This window comes from Lithobates pipiens, unplaced genomic scaffold (genome assembly GCF_037356315.1).
Source record: "Lithobates pipiens isolate NorthernLeopardFrog02 unplaced genomic scaffold, aLitPip1_a1.2 Scaffold_27, whole genome shotgun sequence".
In the NCBI taxonomy this organism is placed as follows: Eukaryota; Metazoa; Chordata; class Amphibia; order Anura; family Ranidae; genus Lithobates; species Lithobates pipiens.
In genome coordinates this window covers 7,038,343-7,058,868 of record NW_027507788.1, presented here as the reverse complement: position 1 = coordinate 7,058,868, position 20,526 = coordinate 7,038,343, and the positions used below count along the sequence as shown (strand labels likewise).

General features: G+C 46.1%; 1 protein-coding gene across 1 annotated transcript in view; it reads right to left on the bottom strand.

The window, feature by feature from the left end:
• LOC143933459 (polymeric immunoglobulin receptor-like) overlaps positions 1-20,526 on the bottom strand; it is a 54,585-nt gene that overhangs the window by 33,130 nt on the left and 929 nt on the right. The window contains exons 2-6 of the mRNA XM_077456363.1: positions 15,206-15,365; positions 14,654-14,983; positions 12,795-13,133; positions 9,370-9,696; positions 6,949-7,044 (exon numbers count right to left, since the gene is read on the bottom strand). Of these exons, the coding sequence (XP_077312489.1) occupies positions 6,949-7,044; positions 9,370-9,696; positions 12,795-13,133; positions 14,654-14,983; positions 15,206-15,257 (1,144 nt within the window). The 5' untranslated portion in view covers positions 15,258-15,365. The remainder of the gene's footprint in view (positions 1-6,948; positions 7,045-9,369; positions 9,697-12,794; positions 13,134-14,653; positions 14,984-15,205; positions 15,366-20,526) is intronic.

Here is a 20,526-nt window from a genome sequence, read left to right as displayed (position 1 = left end):
CAGAGGGTCATATCTGCAGGCGTTAACGACTTTGCTTTGCGGATAGGGGGTCCACCTTATCCGGTAAGGGTCCCCATTACTTTCCGGTGTGGACCCCAAGGACAGACCTACCCTTCACTCTCTCAGTGGTGGCGGAATCGTCTTTCAACTTCGAATTTTCTTTTCCTCTTCTTTTCATTGTGGAATTGGACTCAATGTACAACAATATGCTGATTTTTGCACATAGGGATCAATTTAATCATTTAAATTAATTTTGCACTATATGGATTTTACGTGGACACTTTCTTTCAATGATATTGTTGTTCAAGTATATTGATTGACATTATTTATATTTACTTAATATTTATTTAAGGCATGCGATTTTGCACATTGGATTTTGAACACGTATATCAATATATATGATTGGTTTTTGGGAATTTAATATATATTTTTTTTCCCCAAGTAGCGCGAATTTTTATCCTTATACTTCTTTTTGTTACATTCGAAAACACTATTGTTACTGAGACTGCCAGGTGCCAGAAAGAAAGAGGTCACTGGGGGGGGGTCCCATCAAAATTATGCTATGGGGCCCCATGACCCATACTTATGCCCAGGGGCGGACTGACCATTGGGGCACTCAGGCCCTGCCCGAGGGCTCCATGCCACCAAGGGGCCCCATGATCCATTCTTATGCCCAGGGGCGGACTGACCATTCGGGCACTCAGGCACTGCCCGAGGGCTCCATGCCACCAAGGGAGCCCATGATCCATACTTATGCCCAGGGGCGGACTGACCATTGGGGCACTCAGGCACTGCCCGAGGGCTCCATGCCACCAAGGGGCCCCATGATCCATTCTTATGCCCAGGGGCGGACTGACCATTCGGGCACTCAGGCACTGCCCAAGGGCTCCATGCCACCAAGGGAGCCCATGATCCATACTTATGCCCAGGGGCGGACTGACCATTGGGGCACTCAGGCACTGCCCGAGGGCTCCATGCCACTAAGGGGCCCCATGATCCATTCTTATGCCCAGGGGCGGACTGACCATTCGGGCACTCAGGCACTGCCCGAGGGCTCCATGCCACCAAGGGGCCCCATGATCCATTCTTATGCCCAGAGGCGGACTGACCATTCGGGCACTCAGGCACTGCCCGAGGGCTCCATGCCACCAAGGGGCCCCATCAGGGTTGCCAGGCACAATAAAACCAGGGACAGTATGTAAAAAAAAATATATATTTTTTTAAATCATATTAAATTATTGCTATGGGGTCCCATGATCCATACTTAAACCCCCCCCCCCCCCCCCCCCCCCCCCGTTAGATAAAATAGATCTACAAGCAAACATTAAAGCTTATACTATGACCTCACCAACCTTGTCTGCGGTCTGTAGAGGTTACAGGGTCAGAGGACACCGTGCCGAATTCTGTGCTGGCCTGCCCCCTGCTGGAGGATTCTGAGTACAGCACTGCAGTAGTATCTGCACAGAGCAGAGGCAATAAACGTCATTTCATGTGAAGCTTCTAATATCTCCTTATTGGGCAAAATACGAACTCACTGACCTGGCAGAGTGACCCCGGAAGAAGGGGGGGCAGAGCCGCCGTACCTAGAGATCGGGGAGACGGTCACACGGCCTGCACCGCCGTCCTGGATTGTACTAATCTCTGCAAAAGTTTGGAAATTGGTTACCCAGAACCCTCTGATGGCCGACAGGACAGAAATATATAACAATTCTTGATATATTTTATTTGATAGAGTGTAAGGGTATTCTAAGGGTTGTCCACTCAATGACTCTGATGACAAATCTGATTGCTATGAAGACTCCAGTCTAGAGGAGCTGAAGTCAGAGGCTCGGAGGGTTCATTCTTGCACCCCCACCCCTCCCAATATATTAGTACATTTATTGCCTGGAATAATTAATAATTATTAATTGGAAATTGGTTACCCAGGACCCTCTGATGGCCCGACAGGACAGAATTATAAAAAGTTTAAAGGGATGGATTAAAATGTCTTTTGCGCTGCATTGCTGAAAAGATCAGGAAAAAGAACACAAAAGTTCACCAAGAAAATCGCATGGCTGGAGGCCCATCAAAACTGCATGTAAATGCGAATGTCCTCTGCCATAGCTCCCAACCGTCCCGGATTTGGAGCAAAGTCCCTCTATCCCTCATCCCTCTTCATTTGTCCCTCATTTTGGTCTGATCTATATAGATGTATATAAAACGCACTTTTTATCTATCAAACAGAGTTTCCCCAGAGATAAACGTTTCATCTAAATTGCTACATTTGTAAATTCCAAAAGCCAATATAAAGGAAATAGCAGTGGTAAAAAAAAAAAAAAAAAAATTAAAAAAAGTCCTTGTGGATTTAATTAACCTTTTTCTTTTTGTACAATTCTCCTTTAAGGGGCGTGGCAAGGGGTGTGACCTATCCCTGCATACTTTTGCTGGTAGGTATTCCTTATTTTGGTCTGATCCATATAATTGTATATAAAACGCACTTTTTATCTTTCAAAAAGTGTTTCCCAGAGCTAAACCTTTCATCTGATTTCTTTTTCATTTGTACATTTTGAAAGCCACTATAAAGGAATAGTAGCAGTAAAAAAAAAGTCCTTGTGGATTTAATGAACCTTCTTTTTTTGGTTAATTCTCCTTTAAGGGGGGTGTGGTAAAGGGGGCGTGTCCTATGCCTACATACTTTTGCTAGTAGGTGTCCCTCATTCCCATCTCAAAATGTTGGGAAGGTATGCTCTGGCCATATTCCAGAGCTGCACGATTCTGGCCGAAATGAGAATCACAAATTTTTTTTGCTATTTTACTGGTTCGTTTTTTTATTTATTTTTTATTTTTTAATTCATTAAAGTAATTTTTTCCAAAAAAAAAAAAAATAAGCATTTGAAAGACCGCTACGCAAATACAGTGTGACATAAAATATTGCAACAACCACCATTTTATTCTCTAGGGTGTCTACTTAAAAAAAAAAAATATATATATATTATATATATATATATATATATATATATATATATATATATATATTATACACATACACACACACACACATATACAGTATATATATATATATATATATATATACACACACACACACACATATATACACATATACAGTATATATACATATATATATATTTTTTTTGCTAGAAAATTGCTTAGAACTCCCAAACATATTATATATATATAATATATATATAGATATATAGATATAGATATATATATATATATATATATATATATATATATATATATCTATATCTATATCTATATCTATATCTATATCTATCTATCTATCTATCTATCTATATCTATCTCTCTCTATAAATATTATATATATATATATAATATAATATGTTTGGGAGTTCTAAGCAATTTTCTAGCAAAAAAAAAGATTTTAACTTGAAACCAACAAATGTCAGAAAAAGATTAAGGCCCCTTTCACACGGGGCGGATCAGTAATGATCCGCTCCGTGATGATCCGCTCGCTCAGCGGGGATCGCTCCGTTGTCCCCGCTGAGCCGGCTGCGGACAGGGCGGTCTCCGCACACTGTGCGGGGACCGCCCTGTCAGCTCTCCGCTCTCCTCTATGGGGATCGGACGAGCACGGACCGTGTGTCCGTGTTCATCCGATCCGCTCTGCAGACGGACAGAAAAATAGGATTTTCCTCCGTCTGCAGAATCGGACATTTGCGGAGGCGGACAATAGCGGGTGTCTGCGGATGCTCATCCGCAGACACCCGCTATCCCATAGGGATGAATGGATGTCCGTATTTCATCCGCAAACGGATGGATGAAATACGGACATATCATCCGCATGTGTGAAAGGGGCCTTAGCGTTTCAACTTTTTTTCACTTGCACACAAAGTCTATTCCATTGACAAATTGTTACAATGTTTATACTTGAAGAGGAGTTCCCATTCTAAAAAATAAATAAATGAATTAAAAGTCAGCAGCTACAAATACTGCAGCTGCTGACTTTCAATAATTGGACACTTAACCTGTCCCAGGGGGTCCAGCGATGTGGGGGAATCGAAGCCCCCACTCGTCTCCCCCCTCCGTTCGGCGGCGCCGGCATTGTAACTGTGGGCACCCCGGCCGTGGCTTCACAGCCGGGCACCCACTGCGCATGCGCGAGTGGCGCTGCGAGCCGCGACTGGCCGCGCAGTCATCTGGGACCTGTCACGTGTCCCAGATGATTGTCAAGAGGGAGGGGGCGGAGCTGAGCCCTTCCTGCGCCAAGGGGGAAGTGATGTCACCAGCCCGGGCACTGAAGGAGGCCGAATACGAGGGACCCCCTAGCAATAGGCATTTAGAGGTAAGTAAAAAAAAAAATCCAAATTTATTTATTTTTTTATTGTTTTTTAGGAACGTTCATGTCATTTTTTTTTTTTAAGTTCAACTGATAAAGAATGTTGTGATTCTTGGCAGACTGCCCGGTTTTTCTCTTCCTTTTCTTTTGATGGCTGTGACTTCAGAAGAGCAGAGAGAATGCTTTGCATAGAAAGAATCGGGAAACACTTTAGTCAAGATCGCCGATAACGATTCTTGGCGATTAATTGTGCAGCTCTGCTATATTCTCTGCAATTCCAATGTATGAAGGTGTAAATTACCACAGTGTGGCCACTAGATGGCGCCGAGAAGCATACTTATTTTCTTCGGTAGTCAGCGCCATCTAGTGACGATCGTGGGGTCATTTACACATTCACGCATTGGAATTGGAGAGAAAATAGCCTGAGAGTATTTGATTTCCCCCACGGCCACAGAACAAAGTAACATGCACTTTCAATGGACACACAGCTATGCAAATTTTTGATATTAATTCACCCCCAAGGTTTAGGTAAGTACACACATGGCTCTGTCTATATAGACACGTAATGTGGCCATTCAATTGGGTTGGACCGGAAGCGGTTTTAATCAGAAACTGTGTAGGGGGCTCTTTCCTGTTAGAGGGGTAAGGATGTAGAGCTCACTTCCACAATTGGTGGTCAGTGGGGAGTGTCGATAATTTAAAAAAAAAAACTCTTAGATAGGCATCTTAGGGAACGGAATATACAAATATATGGAAAATGGTAGAGACATGAATACCTACATTCCTCATACACCCACATAGGCTGACCTGGATGGATCGATAGCAACAGCTCCAGGCTCCTTGTCTGCCCAGCTCTGCTAAAAAGAGTGTAGGCTGGGAGGAGAGCTTGTCTCGGGTTCAATGCGTAAACACATAGGAATAGGAGGAAAAGATCCCAAGTGCCACATATCCAGCAAAGCCCGATGGTCTCTATATTAAAAGCAGCCTCAGGCCAAGCTCCATCGAGGTCTGACTTCGCCTCACTCATGCATCGGGGGTTGGTCTGAGGCTGCGTTTGCTATAGACATAGACACCATTGGGCTTTGCTGGATCGGTGACACTTGAGATCTTTCCTTCCTACATATACACTATATTGTCAGAAGTATTGGGACACCTGCCTTTACACGCACATGAACTTTAATGGCATCCCAGTCTTAGTCCGTAGGGTTCAATATTGAGTTGGCCCCGCCCTTTGCAGCTACAACAGCTTCAACTCTTCTGCGAAGGCCGTCCAGGAGTATGTCTATGGGGATGTTTGTCCATTCTTCTAGAAGCACATTTGTGAGGTCAGGCACTGATGTTGATCTTGGCTCGCATTCTCCGCTCTATCATCTGAAAGGTGTTGAGGTCAGGACCGCCAAGTTCCTCCACCCCAAACCCACTCATCCATGTCTTTATGGACCTTGCTTTGTGCATTGGTGCGCAGTCATGTTGGAACAGGAAGGGGCCGTCCCCAAACTGTTTCCACAAAGTCTCTGCTCTATATCATCCGGAAGATGTTCTATCGGGTTGAGGTCAGTACGCTGTGCAGGCCAGGTTCCTCCACCCCAAACTCGCTCATCCTTGTCTTTATGGACCTTGCTTTGTGCACTGGTCCAAACCATTTGGTGGAGGGGGGGGGGATTATGGTGTGGGGGGTTGTTTTTCAGGGGTTGGGCTTGGCCCCTTATTTCCAGTGACGGGAACTCTTAAGGCGTCAGCATACAAAGACATTTTGGACAATTTCATGCTCCCAACTTTGTGGGAACAGTTTGGGGATTGTCCCTTCCTGTTCGAACATGACTGCGCACTAGTGCACAAAGCAAGGTCCATAAAGACATGGATGAGCGAGTTTGGGGTGGAGGAACTTGACTGCCCTGACCTCAACTCGACAGAACACCTTTAACATGAATTAGAGGGGAGACTGTGAGCCAGGCCTTCTCATCCAACAAGCTTCTGGAAGAACGGTCAAACATTTCCCATAGACACACTCCTAAACCTTGTGGACGGCCTTCCCAGAAGAGTTGAAACTGTTATAGCTGCAACGGGCGGGCCAACTCAATACTGAACCCTATAGACTAAGACTGGGAGGCCATTAAAGTTCATGTAAAGACAGGCGTCCCAATACATTTGGTCATATAGTGTAGCGACTTCTATCTGCGTCTGGTTAAAGCTTGTGGGAGGAGTTTTCATTCTTCCCTGATTGTCCTATGAGTCTGTAGGACCCCTGACTCATGAAAGTTCATGTGTGTGTAAAGGCAGGCGTCCCAATACTTTTGCTAATATTGTGTATTACTGGGTTTGTTACCTTGGCTTTACTGCGAAAAGTAGAGCTCCAAAAAAATAAAAAGCATAATACAAACGTACTTTATAAAGAGGACAAATCATTCCCCGGGCAATTATCAGCAAATCATCATCAGATTAACCAATTGGCCTCTTATAAATGAACCCTTTAGGTCAGGCAAAGGTTGCCCATTGTGGGGATAGCCAGACATTACAGGCTCTTTGCTCCTATGCATTGCTGAAGTAGATTGGGCGAATGACGCCAGAACAAAGATGGGGTCGTCATCATCCTGGGATGGAAGGGAGAGGAGGGCTTTGTATGGTCCTCTATAAACAAGGCACTGTACCTGTGACGGGGTGAAGGTCAGCCGGATGTGTCCCAGCGCTGGTCGGGTCTGTGCTGCTGCTGGTGGAGCCGGAATAGACTCCGGTGCTGGTGGTCGCTGTGTAACATCAAGCGAGCAAATCAGAACTAATCATAATGAATTGTTTTGTATCAATTAAAAAATGAATATAAGGTGTTTTCCGAACTCTGGACACCCCCTTTACATACCCCAAAGTGTGCTGAACCTCTTGCTTACCGGGGCACTTATACCCCCCTTCCTGCCCAGGCCAATTTTCAGCTTTCAGCGCTGTCGCACTTTGAATGACAATTGCGCAGTCATGCTACTCTGTACACATATATGAGATTTTTATCTTTTTTTTTCACATAAATAGAGATTTCTTTTGGTGGTATTTGATCACCTCTGGGTTTTTATTTTTTGCTAAACAAAAAAAGACAAACATTTTTGAAAAAAAAAGAAAAAAACGTTTTCATAATTCGTTATAACATTTTGCAAACAGGTACATTTTCTCCTTCACTGGTGTGCGCTGATGAGGCTGCACTGATGGGCACTGATAGGCTGTATTGACGGGCACGGATAAGGCGGCACTGATAAGTGGCACAGATGGGCACTGATAGGCTGTATTGATGGGCACAGAAAAGGCAGCACCGATGGGCACTGATAGGTGGCACTGATGGGCACTGATAGGCAGTACTAATGGGCACTGTCAGGTGGCACTGAAGGGCAATGATAGGCAGCACTGATAGGCGGCACTGAAGGGCACCAATTGGCAGTACTGATGGGCACTGATAGGTGGCACTGGTAGATAGGCAGCACTGATAGGTGGCACAGATGGCCACTGATAGGCTGTATTGATGGGCACAGAAAAGGCAGCACCGATGGGCACTGATAGGTGGCACTGATGGGCACTGATAGGCAGTACTAATGGGCACTGTCATGTGGCACTGAAGGGCAATGATAGGCAGCACTGATAGGCGGCACTGAAGGGCACCAATTGGCAGTACTGATGGGCACTGATAGGTGGCACTGGTAGATAGGCAGCACTGATAGGTGGCACTGAAGGGTACAGATTGGCAGTACTAATGGGCACTGATAGGTGGCACTGGTGGGCACTGATAGGCAGCACTGGTAGGTGGCACTGATGGGCACTGATGAGCAGCATTGACAGGTGGCACTGAAGGGCATCAATTAGCAGTACTGATGGGCACTAATAGGAGGCACTAATAGGAGACACTGATAGGCAGCCCTGATAGGTGGCACTGAAGGGCACCGATTGGCAGTACCGATGGGCACTGATTGGTGGCACTGGTAAATGGCACCGGTGGGCACTGCTTAGCAGTACTGATGAGCATTGGTAGGTGGCACTAGTGGGCACTGGTAGATGGCACTGGTGGGCACTTCTTAGGAGCAGTGGCTGTCAGTATGTGGCACCAATGTCCCATTTACACAAGCTGACAGCTGGTCACGTGGTAAAGGGTCGAGATCCCAAGGACTCTGTGATCACAGAGCACAGTGAGCGGGCAGCACGAGCAGGGGTGACGTCCATGTACACCCTTCCGGCAATTTAGGCTCGTGAAGCCATCTTTTGGCTATTGCGCGGGCATCAAGTGGTTAAGGCATGCTTAAGCAGCCCCCCAGCCAATATTATCGAATACCGTTTTGGCATGCTATAAGTCCTATGAAGAACACCTAAAGCCCAAAAATGTTCTTTTTGGATTTTGATGGAGTGGCGAATGGTTATAAATCCTCTTTGTGTAGATTCACCCTCTCTCTCTCTCGTTAGTCCTTGTATCCCTTGCTGAATCCCGGGGCAAATATAAAATGTTGAGTTGTAAACGAGCAATGTTAATGGAGGGGAAATCTTCCAATGGGCAATCGGGTGACAACTGTTTAAAAGGGGATTTCACTCAACGTGGATTCATTTCCTCCCACTTCCTGACGTGTCTACAGGACAGGAAGTGAAAGAGAATCTCCCCAATGCTAAAGCAAAATACAAAACCCGATCATTAAATTTTAACGGGCAACTTTATCACAGCTTGATGAATCAGAGATATACTATGACTTTTTTTTAAATAAATCGCCTCCTTACAGCCACTACCCTATTGGTCGCCAATGTTTTTTTACGAAATCCCGCCTCTGCTCTTGTTCACGGATTTGGATTCGCTTATATACATCTCCCCAAGAAATAGAGGATTGCAAGATCAGCAGATTCGCCACACATGTGCCCCAGAGCCCTCACACTATTGGCCCACACATTCTCTGACATTCCCCTGAAACGTCACTAGGAAAAACATAAATAATGTACATTGATGGTGCGTATGCGCGAGGAATAGTTGCAGATTGGAGCAAATCCATGGCAAATCCAAGGAAAATCCCGGACGAGCCCCCAATTCCAGGATTTTGGTGTTCGTGTAAAATCCTTACCTAAAACGATGACGTCCATGGATGATGACGCCACCTTCAACCCATCAGTGGCGACGCACCAATACCATCCGGAATCCCCCACTTCTAAATGGTTCACGGTGACTGTGTATGCCCTCCCGACGGTGGAGTTGTCGGAAACGAGGCTTATTCGGCTTTTAAAATCTTCATGAATGAATCCGTCGGAGTCTAAAAGAGGCGGACACCCCATGGGGCTCCATTTACACCAATAGGTCAGAGCACCGGAGCCAAAGTCTTTTGGAACTTGGCACTTCACGTGGAGAGATTGGCTGGCACTCAGCGGCCTGAACATCTTCCTCCTGGTTGGCTCTACAAAAAAAAAAAAGTAAAATTACAATGTCACCAACCTCTGTACAATGGCTGCCAAATATAACCCCTACAGTGCACATAGTCACCTCCCTCGCGAAAGAAAGGTAAGGAAGTGCATTAGTACACTATATTGTCAAAAGAATTGGGACACCTGCCTTTACACGCACATGAACTTTAATGGCATCCCAATCTTAGTCCGTAGGGTTTAATATTGAGTTGGCCCCACCCTTTGGACGGCCTTCCCAGAAGAGTTGAAGCTGTTATAGCGGCAAAGGGTGGGCCAACTCAATATTGAACCCTACGGATTAAGACTTGTCTTGCCATTAAAGTTCATGTGCGTGTAAAGGAAGGTGTCCCAATACTTTTGACAATATAGTGTACTTTATTTCCATACGTTTTTAAACCTTCTAAAATAAATGGATCCATAGACTAATGTAACAGGATATTTTTGGTGGGTTATGGATATAGTATGGAAGGATTGACCAATTTGTCAGGTTTTCCATTATGATTCAACCAGTGGTGACCCGTCCTTAAGGGGCGCACCGGCGCCGCCGCCCCTAACCATGCGTCCGGTCCCTAATCTACATGCAGGGTGCCAGATGAATGGATTCAGGAGCCATATAAACCAGTGAACCCAGGGACCGTACGCGTAAAACTAGGGACCGGACGCCACCCCTAACCATGCGTCCGGTCCCTAATCTACATGCAGGGTGCCAGATGCATGGATTCAAGCGGGGTGTGTTCTTTTTTAAGCACGTGATTAGAGCCAGAGGCTCTAATAGGCTTTGAAATAGGATGGGCTCGGGCGCAGAGCACTGTGCTCCGAGCCCACCCAGTTGTGTAACACTAGCGAAGGAATATTGGCTAGGGTTACACTAATTCTCCTCTCGGCCAATCAGGAAGCGGGTCTGAGACCCATTTCCTAATTGACCAAAAAGGAGACTCTGTGCTGGCCTGTCGGGAGGAGACACGATGAGAGGAGACACAGGTGAAGCTAGCCGGTCGCCCGGAGGGAAGCCCGGGGTAAGTGTTGCGGCCGGGTCACAGACCGAGGGAGGGAGGTGCAGGTGACCTGACCAGGGGGTGGCTGGCTGTGCACTGTGTGCCGCCCACCCCCCCCCCCCCCCAAAAAAAATATACCACTGAATTCAACACGCATGTAATTTTTTAATTTGTTCTAGGCAAACAATTTTTTTTTTTTATGAAAAATAAATGATGTACAAACATTGCTCAAATAATCACCGTAAATTGTCTAGTATGTTTATTTCCTATAGTCGTCAGCTCCATCTAGTGGTCATAATGTAGTATTTTCCTGAAACACCCCATTCAGGAGAACGCTGCATTTTGGCCAATAGATGGAGCTGACGGTCTTAGGAATCAATCATATTAGACAAATTACGGGAACTTATTTGTGAAGGCTTGAGACATTCACACAGTATAGTGATTTTTTTTTTTTTTCCTTAAAAACAGAAACCATAAAGTCACTGCATGGGGGAAATACCTACATGGGGCACCATTTCAACCAAAAGACTACTTAATGTGATTGTAGCCGTATTAGTGCAATTGTGACAGAGAAAATTGAGTACTGTCCGTGATACTTTTTTTATTTGCACTAACATACAATTTTTCAGGACAAGCTTTCGGGGTATGTCCCCTTCTTCAAGGTCCTTGAGTACTGCTTGGACCATGAAGAAGGGGACATACCCCGAAAGCTTGTCCTGAAAAATTGTATGTTAGTGCAAATAAAAAAAGTATCACGGACAGTACTCAATTTTCTCAACCAAAAGACTGGACTTAATTGTGGTTTCTACAAAGTGCAGCCAGAAAGGACAAGGGGCATGACTGTTTGGAACAATAAAGTTACATGCACATTGAATTTAATTTAGAGTGTCAATGGCTTTTTCTTCTTGGGTTGACTGGTTTATATGGCTCCTGTCTAGTTGACTTTGGGGGATTAATTTCATTTAAATATGGGCATTAGCCCATGCATGATATTGGGTTCATGGTATGAGCCATTGAAGTTGTGATCTTAGGAAAGATTTTCCTCAACCAAAACCATCAAAAGACCACTTGTGACCTGATCGGAGTCATTTACCGGTACCTTCAGAGATTTAAAAATAAGTCGATCTGCTCTGCTCATACAAACTAAGCCCCTTGTACACACGGTCGGAGATTTCGACAACCAAATCCATCGGATTTTCTCAGTCGGATTTTGTCCGTCGGATCTTGTCCGAAACTGTTGCATACACACGGTCGGACTAAAGCCTCATACACACGGTCGGACTTTGTACAAACTTTTCCGTGGACTTTTGTACAAAGGGCGTGGTCCACAAGTTTGTATTGCATACACACGGTCTGACTTTTTGACAACAAACACGAACGTAATGACGTCACAACGTACTGACGCCGCTTCAAAAGAGGACGTTCAATGACTCCAGCGCCACCTTTGGTGAACTTCTGTATTGTAGTCTGATCTTTTGCAATGGTTCTGAGCATTGCGTGTTTGTACCTTGTACAAAAGTCCGATGCTTTTGCGCACACACGGTCGGACTTTGCTCCATCGGACTTTTGTTGCCAGAAAGTTTGTCCGTTCGCACAGCCAACAAAAGTCCGATGAAAACAGAAAAAGTTTGTCCGATGGAGCGTACACAGCGGTCGGATGTTGCTCCAAAACAGCTAATTTGCATGTTTGTTGTCAAAAAGTCCGACCGTGTGTACGGGCCTTTAGTTGTCGAAAAATCCGATCTTTCAGAACGTGATGGCGTAATTTCGTTACGATGGGACTACGTTCAGGCTAGTAGCCAATAGCTTTGATGTAGGAATTTGATCTGAGCATGCGTGGCACTTGGTCCGATCAAAATTCTCTACACATGATCGGAGTATGTCCGATCGAACCAGTTGGTCCGAAAATATTTCCAACAAGTTGGAAAATTGGGTCCGACGGATATTCCGACGGAATCAGTCTGATGCATACCACACACAGTCGGATTGTCCGACAAACCGGTCCGATAGGACACATCCCGTCGGAATCTCCGACCGTGTGTACAAGGGCTTAGAGGTTTCTGAATGGACTACTTTTTTTTGAGTATCTGACCTACCATTTATAATATGGACGTGAACATCTTTCCAATCCAGTTCTTCAATGGCCGAATACGCCCCACAATGGTAGAATCCAGAATCGCTCATCCTGAGGTCATTCACAAGTATGTTGAAGCTGGTTGTGTTGCTTTGTTTCTGGATCAGGACTCTTCCCCAGAATTGACTGTTCACCTTCCCGGAACTGTTGACGATGGTGTCACAGACGGCAGATTTGGAGTTAGTCACTTTGCACCAGTAAAGGGTCTCATTATGAGGCCTCGCGAGAGCTCGGCAAGGGATGACGAGGGAACCCCCGAGTCTTCCGATAAAGATTTCAGAAGACGAAGGGACCTTTTTTCCTAGAAAGATTGTAAAAAAACTCAATTTTGATAAATGTTCTCAACATTTAGGAATAGTAATAGCAATAATAAAACAACTAAGCGAGAGGTAGACTTTTAAACATGAACTAATGAGAGTTCCTTTGTAAAAGGCCAGCTCCATAAAGACGTGGTTTGGTGTGGAGGAACTCGAGTGGTCTTCACAGGGTTCTGATCTCCACCCTACTGAACATCTTTGGGTTGCATTGGAATGCCAATGGGGAGCCAGGTCATCTCATGCAAGATCAGTACCTGACCTCACAAATAGAACCAAATTCCACAAACACCCTCCAAAATGTTCTTAATGGAGTGGAGGCTGTCCTAGCCACAAAGAGGCACCAGTTCCATAATAATGTCCAAGGATCAGTGGCATAACTAGAACCTTCAGGGCCCCGATGCAAGAAACCATAAAGGGCACCCCTGAACCCCAGCCAGGGCCCTTCCCTCCGAGTCCGGCGGTGGAACTCCAGGGCATGGTCACAGGTATGACCTTTGTGAGCCCTGTAGTTCCACCACTGGTATCAGTCGTTTTTTTTTTTTTTTTTTTTTTTTTAGGTGCCCCATTGGGGGACTGTCCCTAGGCAGGATGGGGTCACCGTCCCCAGAAGAGATGAGCTCCTTTTCTCCAGGGCAGATGAAGTTACTGCCCCCAGGTGAGAAGGGGTCCCTGTCCCCAGGGGAGATGGGGGTCCCTGTCCCCACGTGAGAAGGGGGCCCTGTCCCCAGGGGGAGATGGAGGGGGTAAGTAATGGTGTGTGGGGGATGGGGTCCTCTCACTCACCATGACCAAGCTGCAGGCCACGCACTCATCCATGTTGGCCTGGGCTCCATCCAGGGTGCTGGACGGGCGATCAGCATATCTCCCAGAAAGACCTTTCATCATCTGTGTATGACGGGGAGGAGGGGGGCTGGCAGACAAGCCTGCAGTGTCCTCCGGGGGGCTCTCATAGGGCTGCACTGCATCTGTGTGCTTAAAGTTTGTTTACCCGGGAGAAGTATGCAGTGCAGTGTGGGCCGGACTCAGGGGGGCGGGACTCTGGCTGGGGAGAACAGAAATCGGACTGAGCGGCAATGCATGGAGCAGGAGAGGGGTACTCTGAGGAGCCGGCCGAGGACACAGGTCATGCGGGGAATGCACAACTAAAGAGCAGCCAGTGCGATAGTCGAGCATGGAGCTCTTCTAGTCACCCTCCACCTCCAGCCACCCGTGTGCATGGTGCACTGGTACCCCTAGCTGCCTATGCTGCTGCTGGCCATATGTAGAGGGGGCTGCATGGGCCTCCTGCAGCACAGGGCCCAGTTGCGGTCGCGACTGCTGCACCCCCTATAGTTACGCCCCTGCCAAGGATTGAGATGTCTGATAAGCCTGTAGGCAAGTGCAATCTGCGTTCTCCTCTGGGTACACGAGAGAGGTACCCCCACGTGCAGGGCGAGTAGGCCCCACCCACAGTCTTCTCAACTTTTTAAAAATTAAATTGATTTCAAAATGAAGAGCAACCTACCTTGAGAAACAATCAGATTCACGGGATAATGGAACCCATGGTTGCTGTTTCCAATTCCGCACCGGTATTCTCCAGAATCTTCAGGTTGAAGGCTCGTCATATTAATCATGAAGTAGTTTGTGAAGTCTTGTAGATACGTTCGGTTGATGTAGTTTTCCTTAATATAAGGTGTGGTGGATACAATGGTGTAACATTGACCTTTGTGCACCTTGCACCAAAACTTCCTACCATGGATGTTAGCAGATATGGAACTGTAGTAACACGAGACCGTCACTGATCCCCCTAGTGATCCGGTAACTTGTCTTGGCCCAAAGAGATACCCGGTTGCCACTAAGTAAAGAGAACAGTTAAACAAAAAGTTTTCCTTATAGAACACAGTCATCAACAGGAGGAAATGTTTTTAAAATACTTTTGTTTTTTTCCGGAGGTATTGGAGTCACAAGGCAAAGAATAAAACAAGAGGACTGCCATAAATTGTATATATGGCATCTTTTTTTTTATTATTCCACAAAATATCTGACATTTAGGGTAATGTGATTTTATAGAACCCACCTTGAATGAGGGAAGACCAGACAATAAGAATAGATGGATTCCACGCCCTCATTATGGACGAGCTCCCGTCTATTAGACTTGTGGTTTAATTTCAGTTCCTCCCAGAAGAGAAGGAAGTTGTAGATCGTGTTCACGGACAGATGTGTCAGATGTCTGTGGCCTAAAATAAAACCGAAACTCAAAAGAAATCAAAGAAATCAGACATTAGTCAGGATGTAGCCACCAGTGCCAAGAAGACCATGGCATGTTCCACCATGATGTGCCTCTCTCGAAGGGACAGTCCCTTTCCTCAACCTAATACTTATGGTTCAAGATTGGTCAAATCCCAAGTGTTAAATTAATCTGACAACGTGAATCAATATGGGCACAGTGAAAAATCCACAAACTTTTGCTGGTCCACTCTAAAAGTTGCCTTATTTTTGTATGTTGACCTCCATCCTAAACTAGCTGTCATGGTCGTCCCCGGAATCCAGTGGCATATGGAAGGCCTGCTCACGGAACCCCCACGTTGAGAACTAATCAGTATCCATGGGCGCGCATTGGCGCGAACGGACGCACGCGGGTGCGTGTTGGTACGAACGAGCACACGCGGGTGCGCGATGGTACGAACGGGCGCACGCGGGTGCGCGGGGTCACGAACGGGCGCACGGTTACACGCGGGCGCGCGCAGACACGACCGTTCTTGGCGCCCAAAGGGCTACTTAAGGAACCTGTTACTGTGCCTCCTTGCTGTCCAGTCTACAGCGTGTCTGGTTATTCTGTCTTCTGCTACCTGATTGCCCCCGATTCCTGTTACCCGGCTTGTTCCTGACGACGTTTGCTTGCTGCCAGCCTCTGACCTTTGGCCTGTCCGACTACACTTCTGCCTCTTCCTGTGTACCGTTGCTGCCCGCCTGTTACCGACCCGGCTTGTACTTTGACCTTGCTTCTGCCACCTGCTGTTCCAGCCTGACCGCCTGTGCCTGCTGCTGTCTGCTGTCTGCTGTCTGCCACCTGCTGTTCCAGCCTGACCGTCTGTACCTGCCTCCGTCTGCTGTCTGACCAGTCTGCCGGGTGTCTACATTCCAGCTCTCCTGTGGTTCCTCCACTACTCAAGGTCCGGACCTATCCTTCACCAGTTCGGCACTTGTGCCCTCTGAACTCCTGAATTCCTGTTCCCACCTCCAGGGATTCTCGAGCCAGAGGCTTACGAGAGGCCGCTCCCTGCATTCTGGGCTCCTATACCAGGTAGGTGACACTAACCCATCTTGAGGTTTCCGTTGTTGCCCAAACCCCAACCAAGAGGCTTTGTGTCATCAGACATGCCCAACCACATTATAAGTTGGAGTAATTTCACCTGGACCCTAAACAACATATGGCACCCCCTAGTGTTGTCCATCCAGTTACCACAATAGGGACCACAGGGGAGATCCACATGTTTTTTCCAAGATGGAGATCCAGTGACACAAATAGTCTCTGGTTCCCCACTCGGCTTAGGTTCAATGTAGATCAAGGCAATGCCAGGACTCACACAAAAATATACAAAGGAGGTCTCACACTGACTTCAGTGGTTTACAGGCTTGGTTTTGTGGGGGGCAGTAAGCGGGGCCTCAGACAAGGTACCCACCTGGGAGGAACCACATACACACACACACAGGACCTTCAGCAAGAATATAATGATTGTTTGCAGTTATAGCAATTATAATGGAATAATGTTATGGCACACTGGCTGAACAAGATAGAGCCAATATAGCTGTAGGATAGTAATGTTGCCGAAGGATGGTCGCCGCTGGACAGCTATCTTATTTTACCACAACTGAACTGGCTCACTAAGAGAAGTCTTCTTCCTGCACCAGGCAATGTCCCCTGAACTATCCATAGTCAGTAGGAACCCTTCCCAGTGCTAAGCGCTTTCCCTAACCAGCGGGTTCCTTTCCCTACCTTGCCACTTGCAAAAAGCGCTCCCAAATGACATGGGATTGCCTTTTTTTTAAAGGTTCCCTCGGTCAAGATGGCTGCCTGAACTCCCACAGAAACTTGGCATCAAATCAGACACATACCTTCGCAGAGATGACTGACAGAGTCCATAGGGAGGCAAATTTCCCTTATCAGGTTCCATATCCCCTGTAGCATTGGCACAGTGCCACCTAGAGGTTAGAAGGATGTCTGCACAGGTCCCACCAAACACCCAAGGCCCAAGGCTCATGAGACATGGAGAACTGGGTCACCAGGTGCTTGACACCAAGGAACTATTTAAATTTACCACCAGGCAGGCAAATCTTCCCCCATCAAACCACCACTCACTCCCAACTCAAACTGGGTATCTTCTTACACACTCCCCAGTTATATGCCTTTCCATGCTAATAGTCTGATCCAACACTTCTATCATTGGACTCTTTGCCATCCTGCTAATATTCCTCCTTGCTTACAGCATATTTTGTCTTAGCCCTTGTACACAAGGTCGGACATTCCGACGGAAAATGTCCGATCGGACCGTGTTGTTGGATAATCCGACCGTGTGTGGGCTCCATCGGACTGTTTCCGTCGGAATATCTGACCGAAAAAGTTTTAGAGCTGGGCTACAAAATTTTCCGACAACATGATCCGATCTGACTTTGTCCAATCGGAATTCTCTACAAACGATTGGACAAAGTGCCACGCATGCTCAGATCAAATCCCTAGACCAAAGCTATTGGCTACTAGCCTGAACGTAGTCCCGTCGTAACGAAATAACTTCATCACGTTGCGAACGATCGGATTTTCCGTCAACTTTGTCCGACCGTGTGTATGCAACACCAGTTTCCGACGAAATCCGACGGATTTGGTTGTCGGAATGTCCGACCGTGTGTACAAGGGTTTAGAGTTTCTACTGTCTTCAACTTCATACTATAGGACATAATTAATAGTCAATTGTTAAAAAACACGGTTCCATAGGTATGGTGCATTTCCAAAATTATGGGGGTCCCTCATCAAGATGGCCACCTGAACTCTCGCGGGAACTCAGCATCAAATCAGACACCTACCTTCCCAAACTGACCACAAAGGGACAACTTCACTTATCAGGCTCCTCTTCCCCCTGTAGAATTGACACCTATTGGTGGGAAGAATGCCTGCACCTGTCTACGGTCCCACGAGACACCCAAGGCCCATAAGACATGGAGGAACTTGAACACCAGGCGCTTGACACTTAGAAACCATTTACTTTACAACCAGGCAGGCAGTCCTTACCCCAACAAACCACCGCTCACTCCCAACCCAAACTGGGTATCTTCTTCCACACTCCCCAGGTATTGGTGGTTCCATGCCAATAGTCTGAACCAACAATGGAAACCTCAAGATGGGCTAGTTTAGGATGGAGGTCAACATATAAAAATAAGGCAACTTTTAGAGTGGACCAGCAAAAGTTTGTGTATTTTTCACTGTGCCTATATTGATTCACATTGGTCAAATCTCAAGTGATAAAAGATTCTGTCAGTCTTGAACCATAAGTATTAGGTTGAGAAAAGGGACTTCTATCATTGCACTCCCTGTTGTCCTGTTGATATTCTCCATCACACACAACAAGAAGGCATATTTTGTCTTAGAGCTTTCACTGTCTTCAACTTCATAATGTAGGACATAAGTAACAGTCAATTGTTACAAAACACAGTTCCATTGGTAGGGTGCATTTCCAAAATTATGGGGGTCCCCCTTGATACTAAAGGCTCATGAGACATGGGGGTTAGGTCATCATGCGTATGATAAGGTAACATTTACTTTGCCCTCAGGCATGTAGATCTTCCCTCATAAAACCACCACTCACTCTTGAACCAACCCAGATATCTTCTTCCACACCCACTAGGTTTTGGCTGTTCTGGGTCGGTAGTCCGACTCAACACTTCTAAGACTGGATATTCTCCATTACACACAACAAGAAGACAACTTTTGTCTTATATCTTTTACTGTCTTCAACTTCATAATATGTGACCTATGGAACAGTCAATTGTTGCAAACCACGGTTCCAAAGGTATGGTGCATTTCCAAAATTATGGGGGGTCCCTCCAGATATCCAAGGTCGACGGAACACGTAGGGCCAGTTCACCAGGTGCATGATACTAAGGAAACATTTACTTTGCCACCAGGCAGGCAGACCTTCCCCCATCAAACCACCACTCACTCTCGAACCAACCCAGATATCATCTAGCACACCACCTAGGTTTTGGTTGTTCCGTGTTCTGTAGTCAGACCCAACACTTCTAAGCCCTTGTACACACGGTCGGACTTTCCGACGGAAAATGTCCAATCGGACCGTGTTGTCGGACAATCGGACCGTGTGTGGACTTCATCGGACTTTTTCCGTCGGAATGTCCAGCCAACAAAGTTTGAGAGCTGGATATGAAATTTTTCCGACAACATGATCCGATCGAACTTTGTCCGATCGTTTGTAGAGAATTCTGATCGGACAAGGTGCCACGCATGCTCAGATCAAATTCCTAGACCAAAGCTATTGGCTACTAGCCTGAACGTAGTCCCGTCGTAACTAAATAAAGTCATCACAATACAAACGATCGGATTTTCCGACAACTTTGTCCGACCGCATGTATGCAACACCAGTTTTCGGACAAAATCCATCGGACAATTGTTTTGTACAAATGATCCACCTGCAGACCTGTGTTTACATGTAAATGACTGGCATTCATATGTAAATAGCTGCATCTGGCAGCATAAATATGTAAAAAAAGGCGGAATTCATATATCATGCCCCCCCTGCAGCGAGGAGATGATGTGCTGTAACCTCTAGCAACCAATCAGTGAGCAGTATTACTGTACAGTAATCTCTAGCAACCAATCAACAAACAGAAATCAAGTGCTATAATATCTAGCAACTAATCAGTGAGCCGTAATGTGTGCTGTAAACCTCTAGAAACCAGTCAGTGAGCAGTAATGATACAATGTAACCTCTAGCAACCAGTCAGTGAGCGGTAATGATACAATGTAACCACTAGCAACCAGTCAGTGAGTGGTAATGATACAATGTAACATCTAGCAACCAGTCAGTGAGCGGTAATGATACAATGTAACCTCTAGCAACCAGTCAGTGAGTGGTAATGATACAATGCAACATCTAGCAACCAGTCAGTGAGCGGTAATGATACAATGTAACCTCTAGCAACCAGTCAGTGAGCAGTAATGATACAATGTAACCTCTGGCAACCAGTCAGTAAACAGTAATGATACAATGTAACCTCTAGCAACCAGTCAGTGAGCGGTAATGATACACTGTAAGCTCTGGCAACCAATCGCAATCGCTGCCTGATCTGATAAAGGAAACTGATTTTAAGTCTAGCTGCAATTTATTGTAT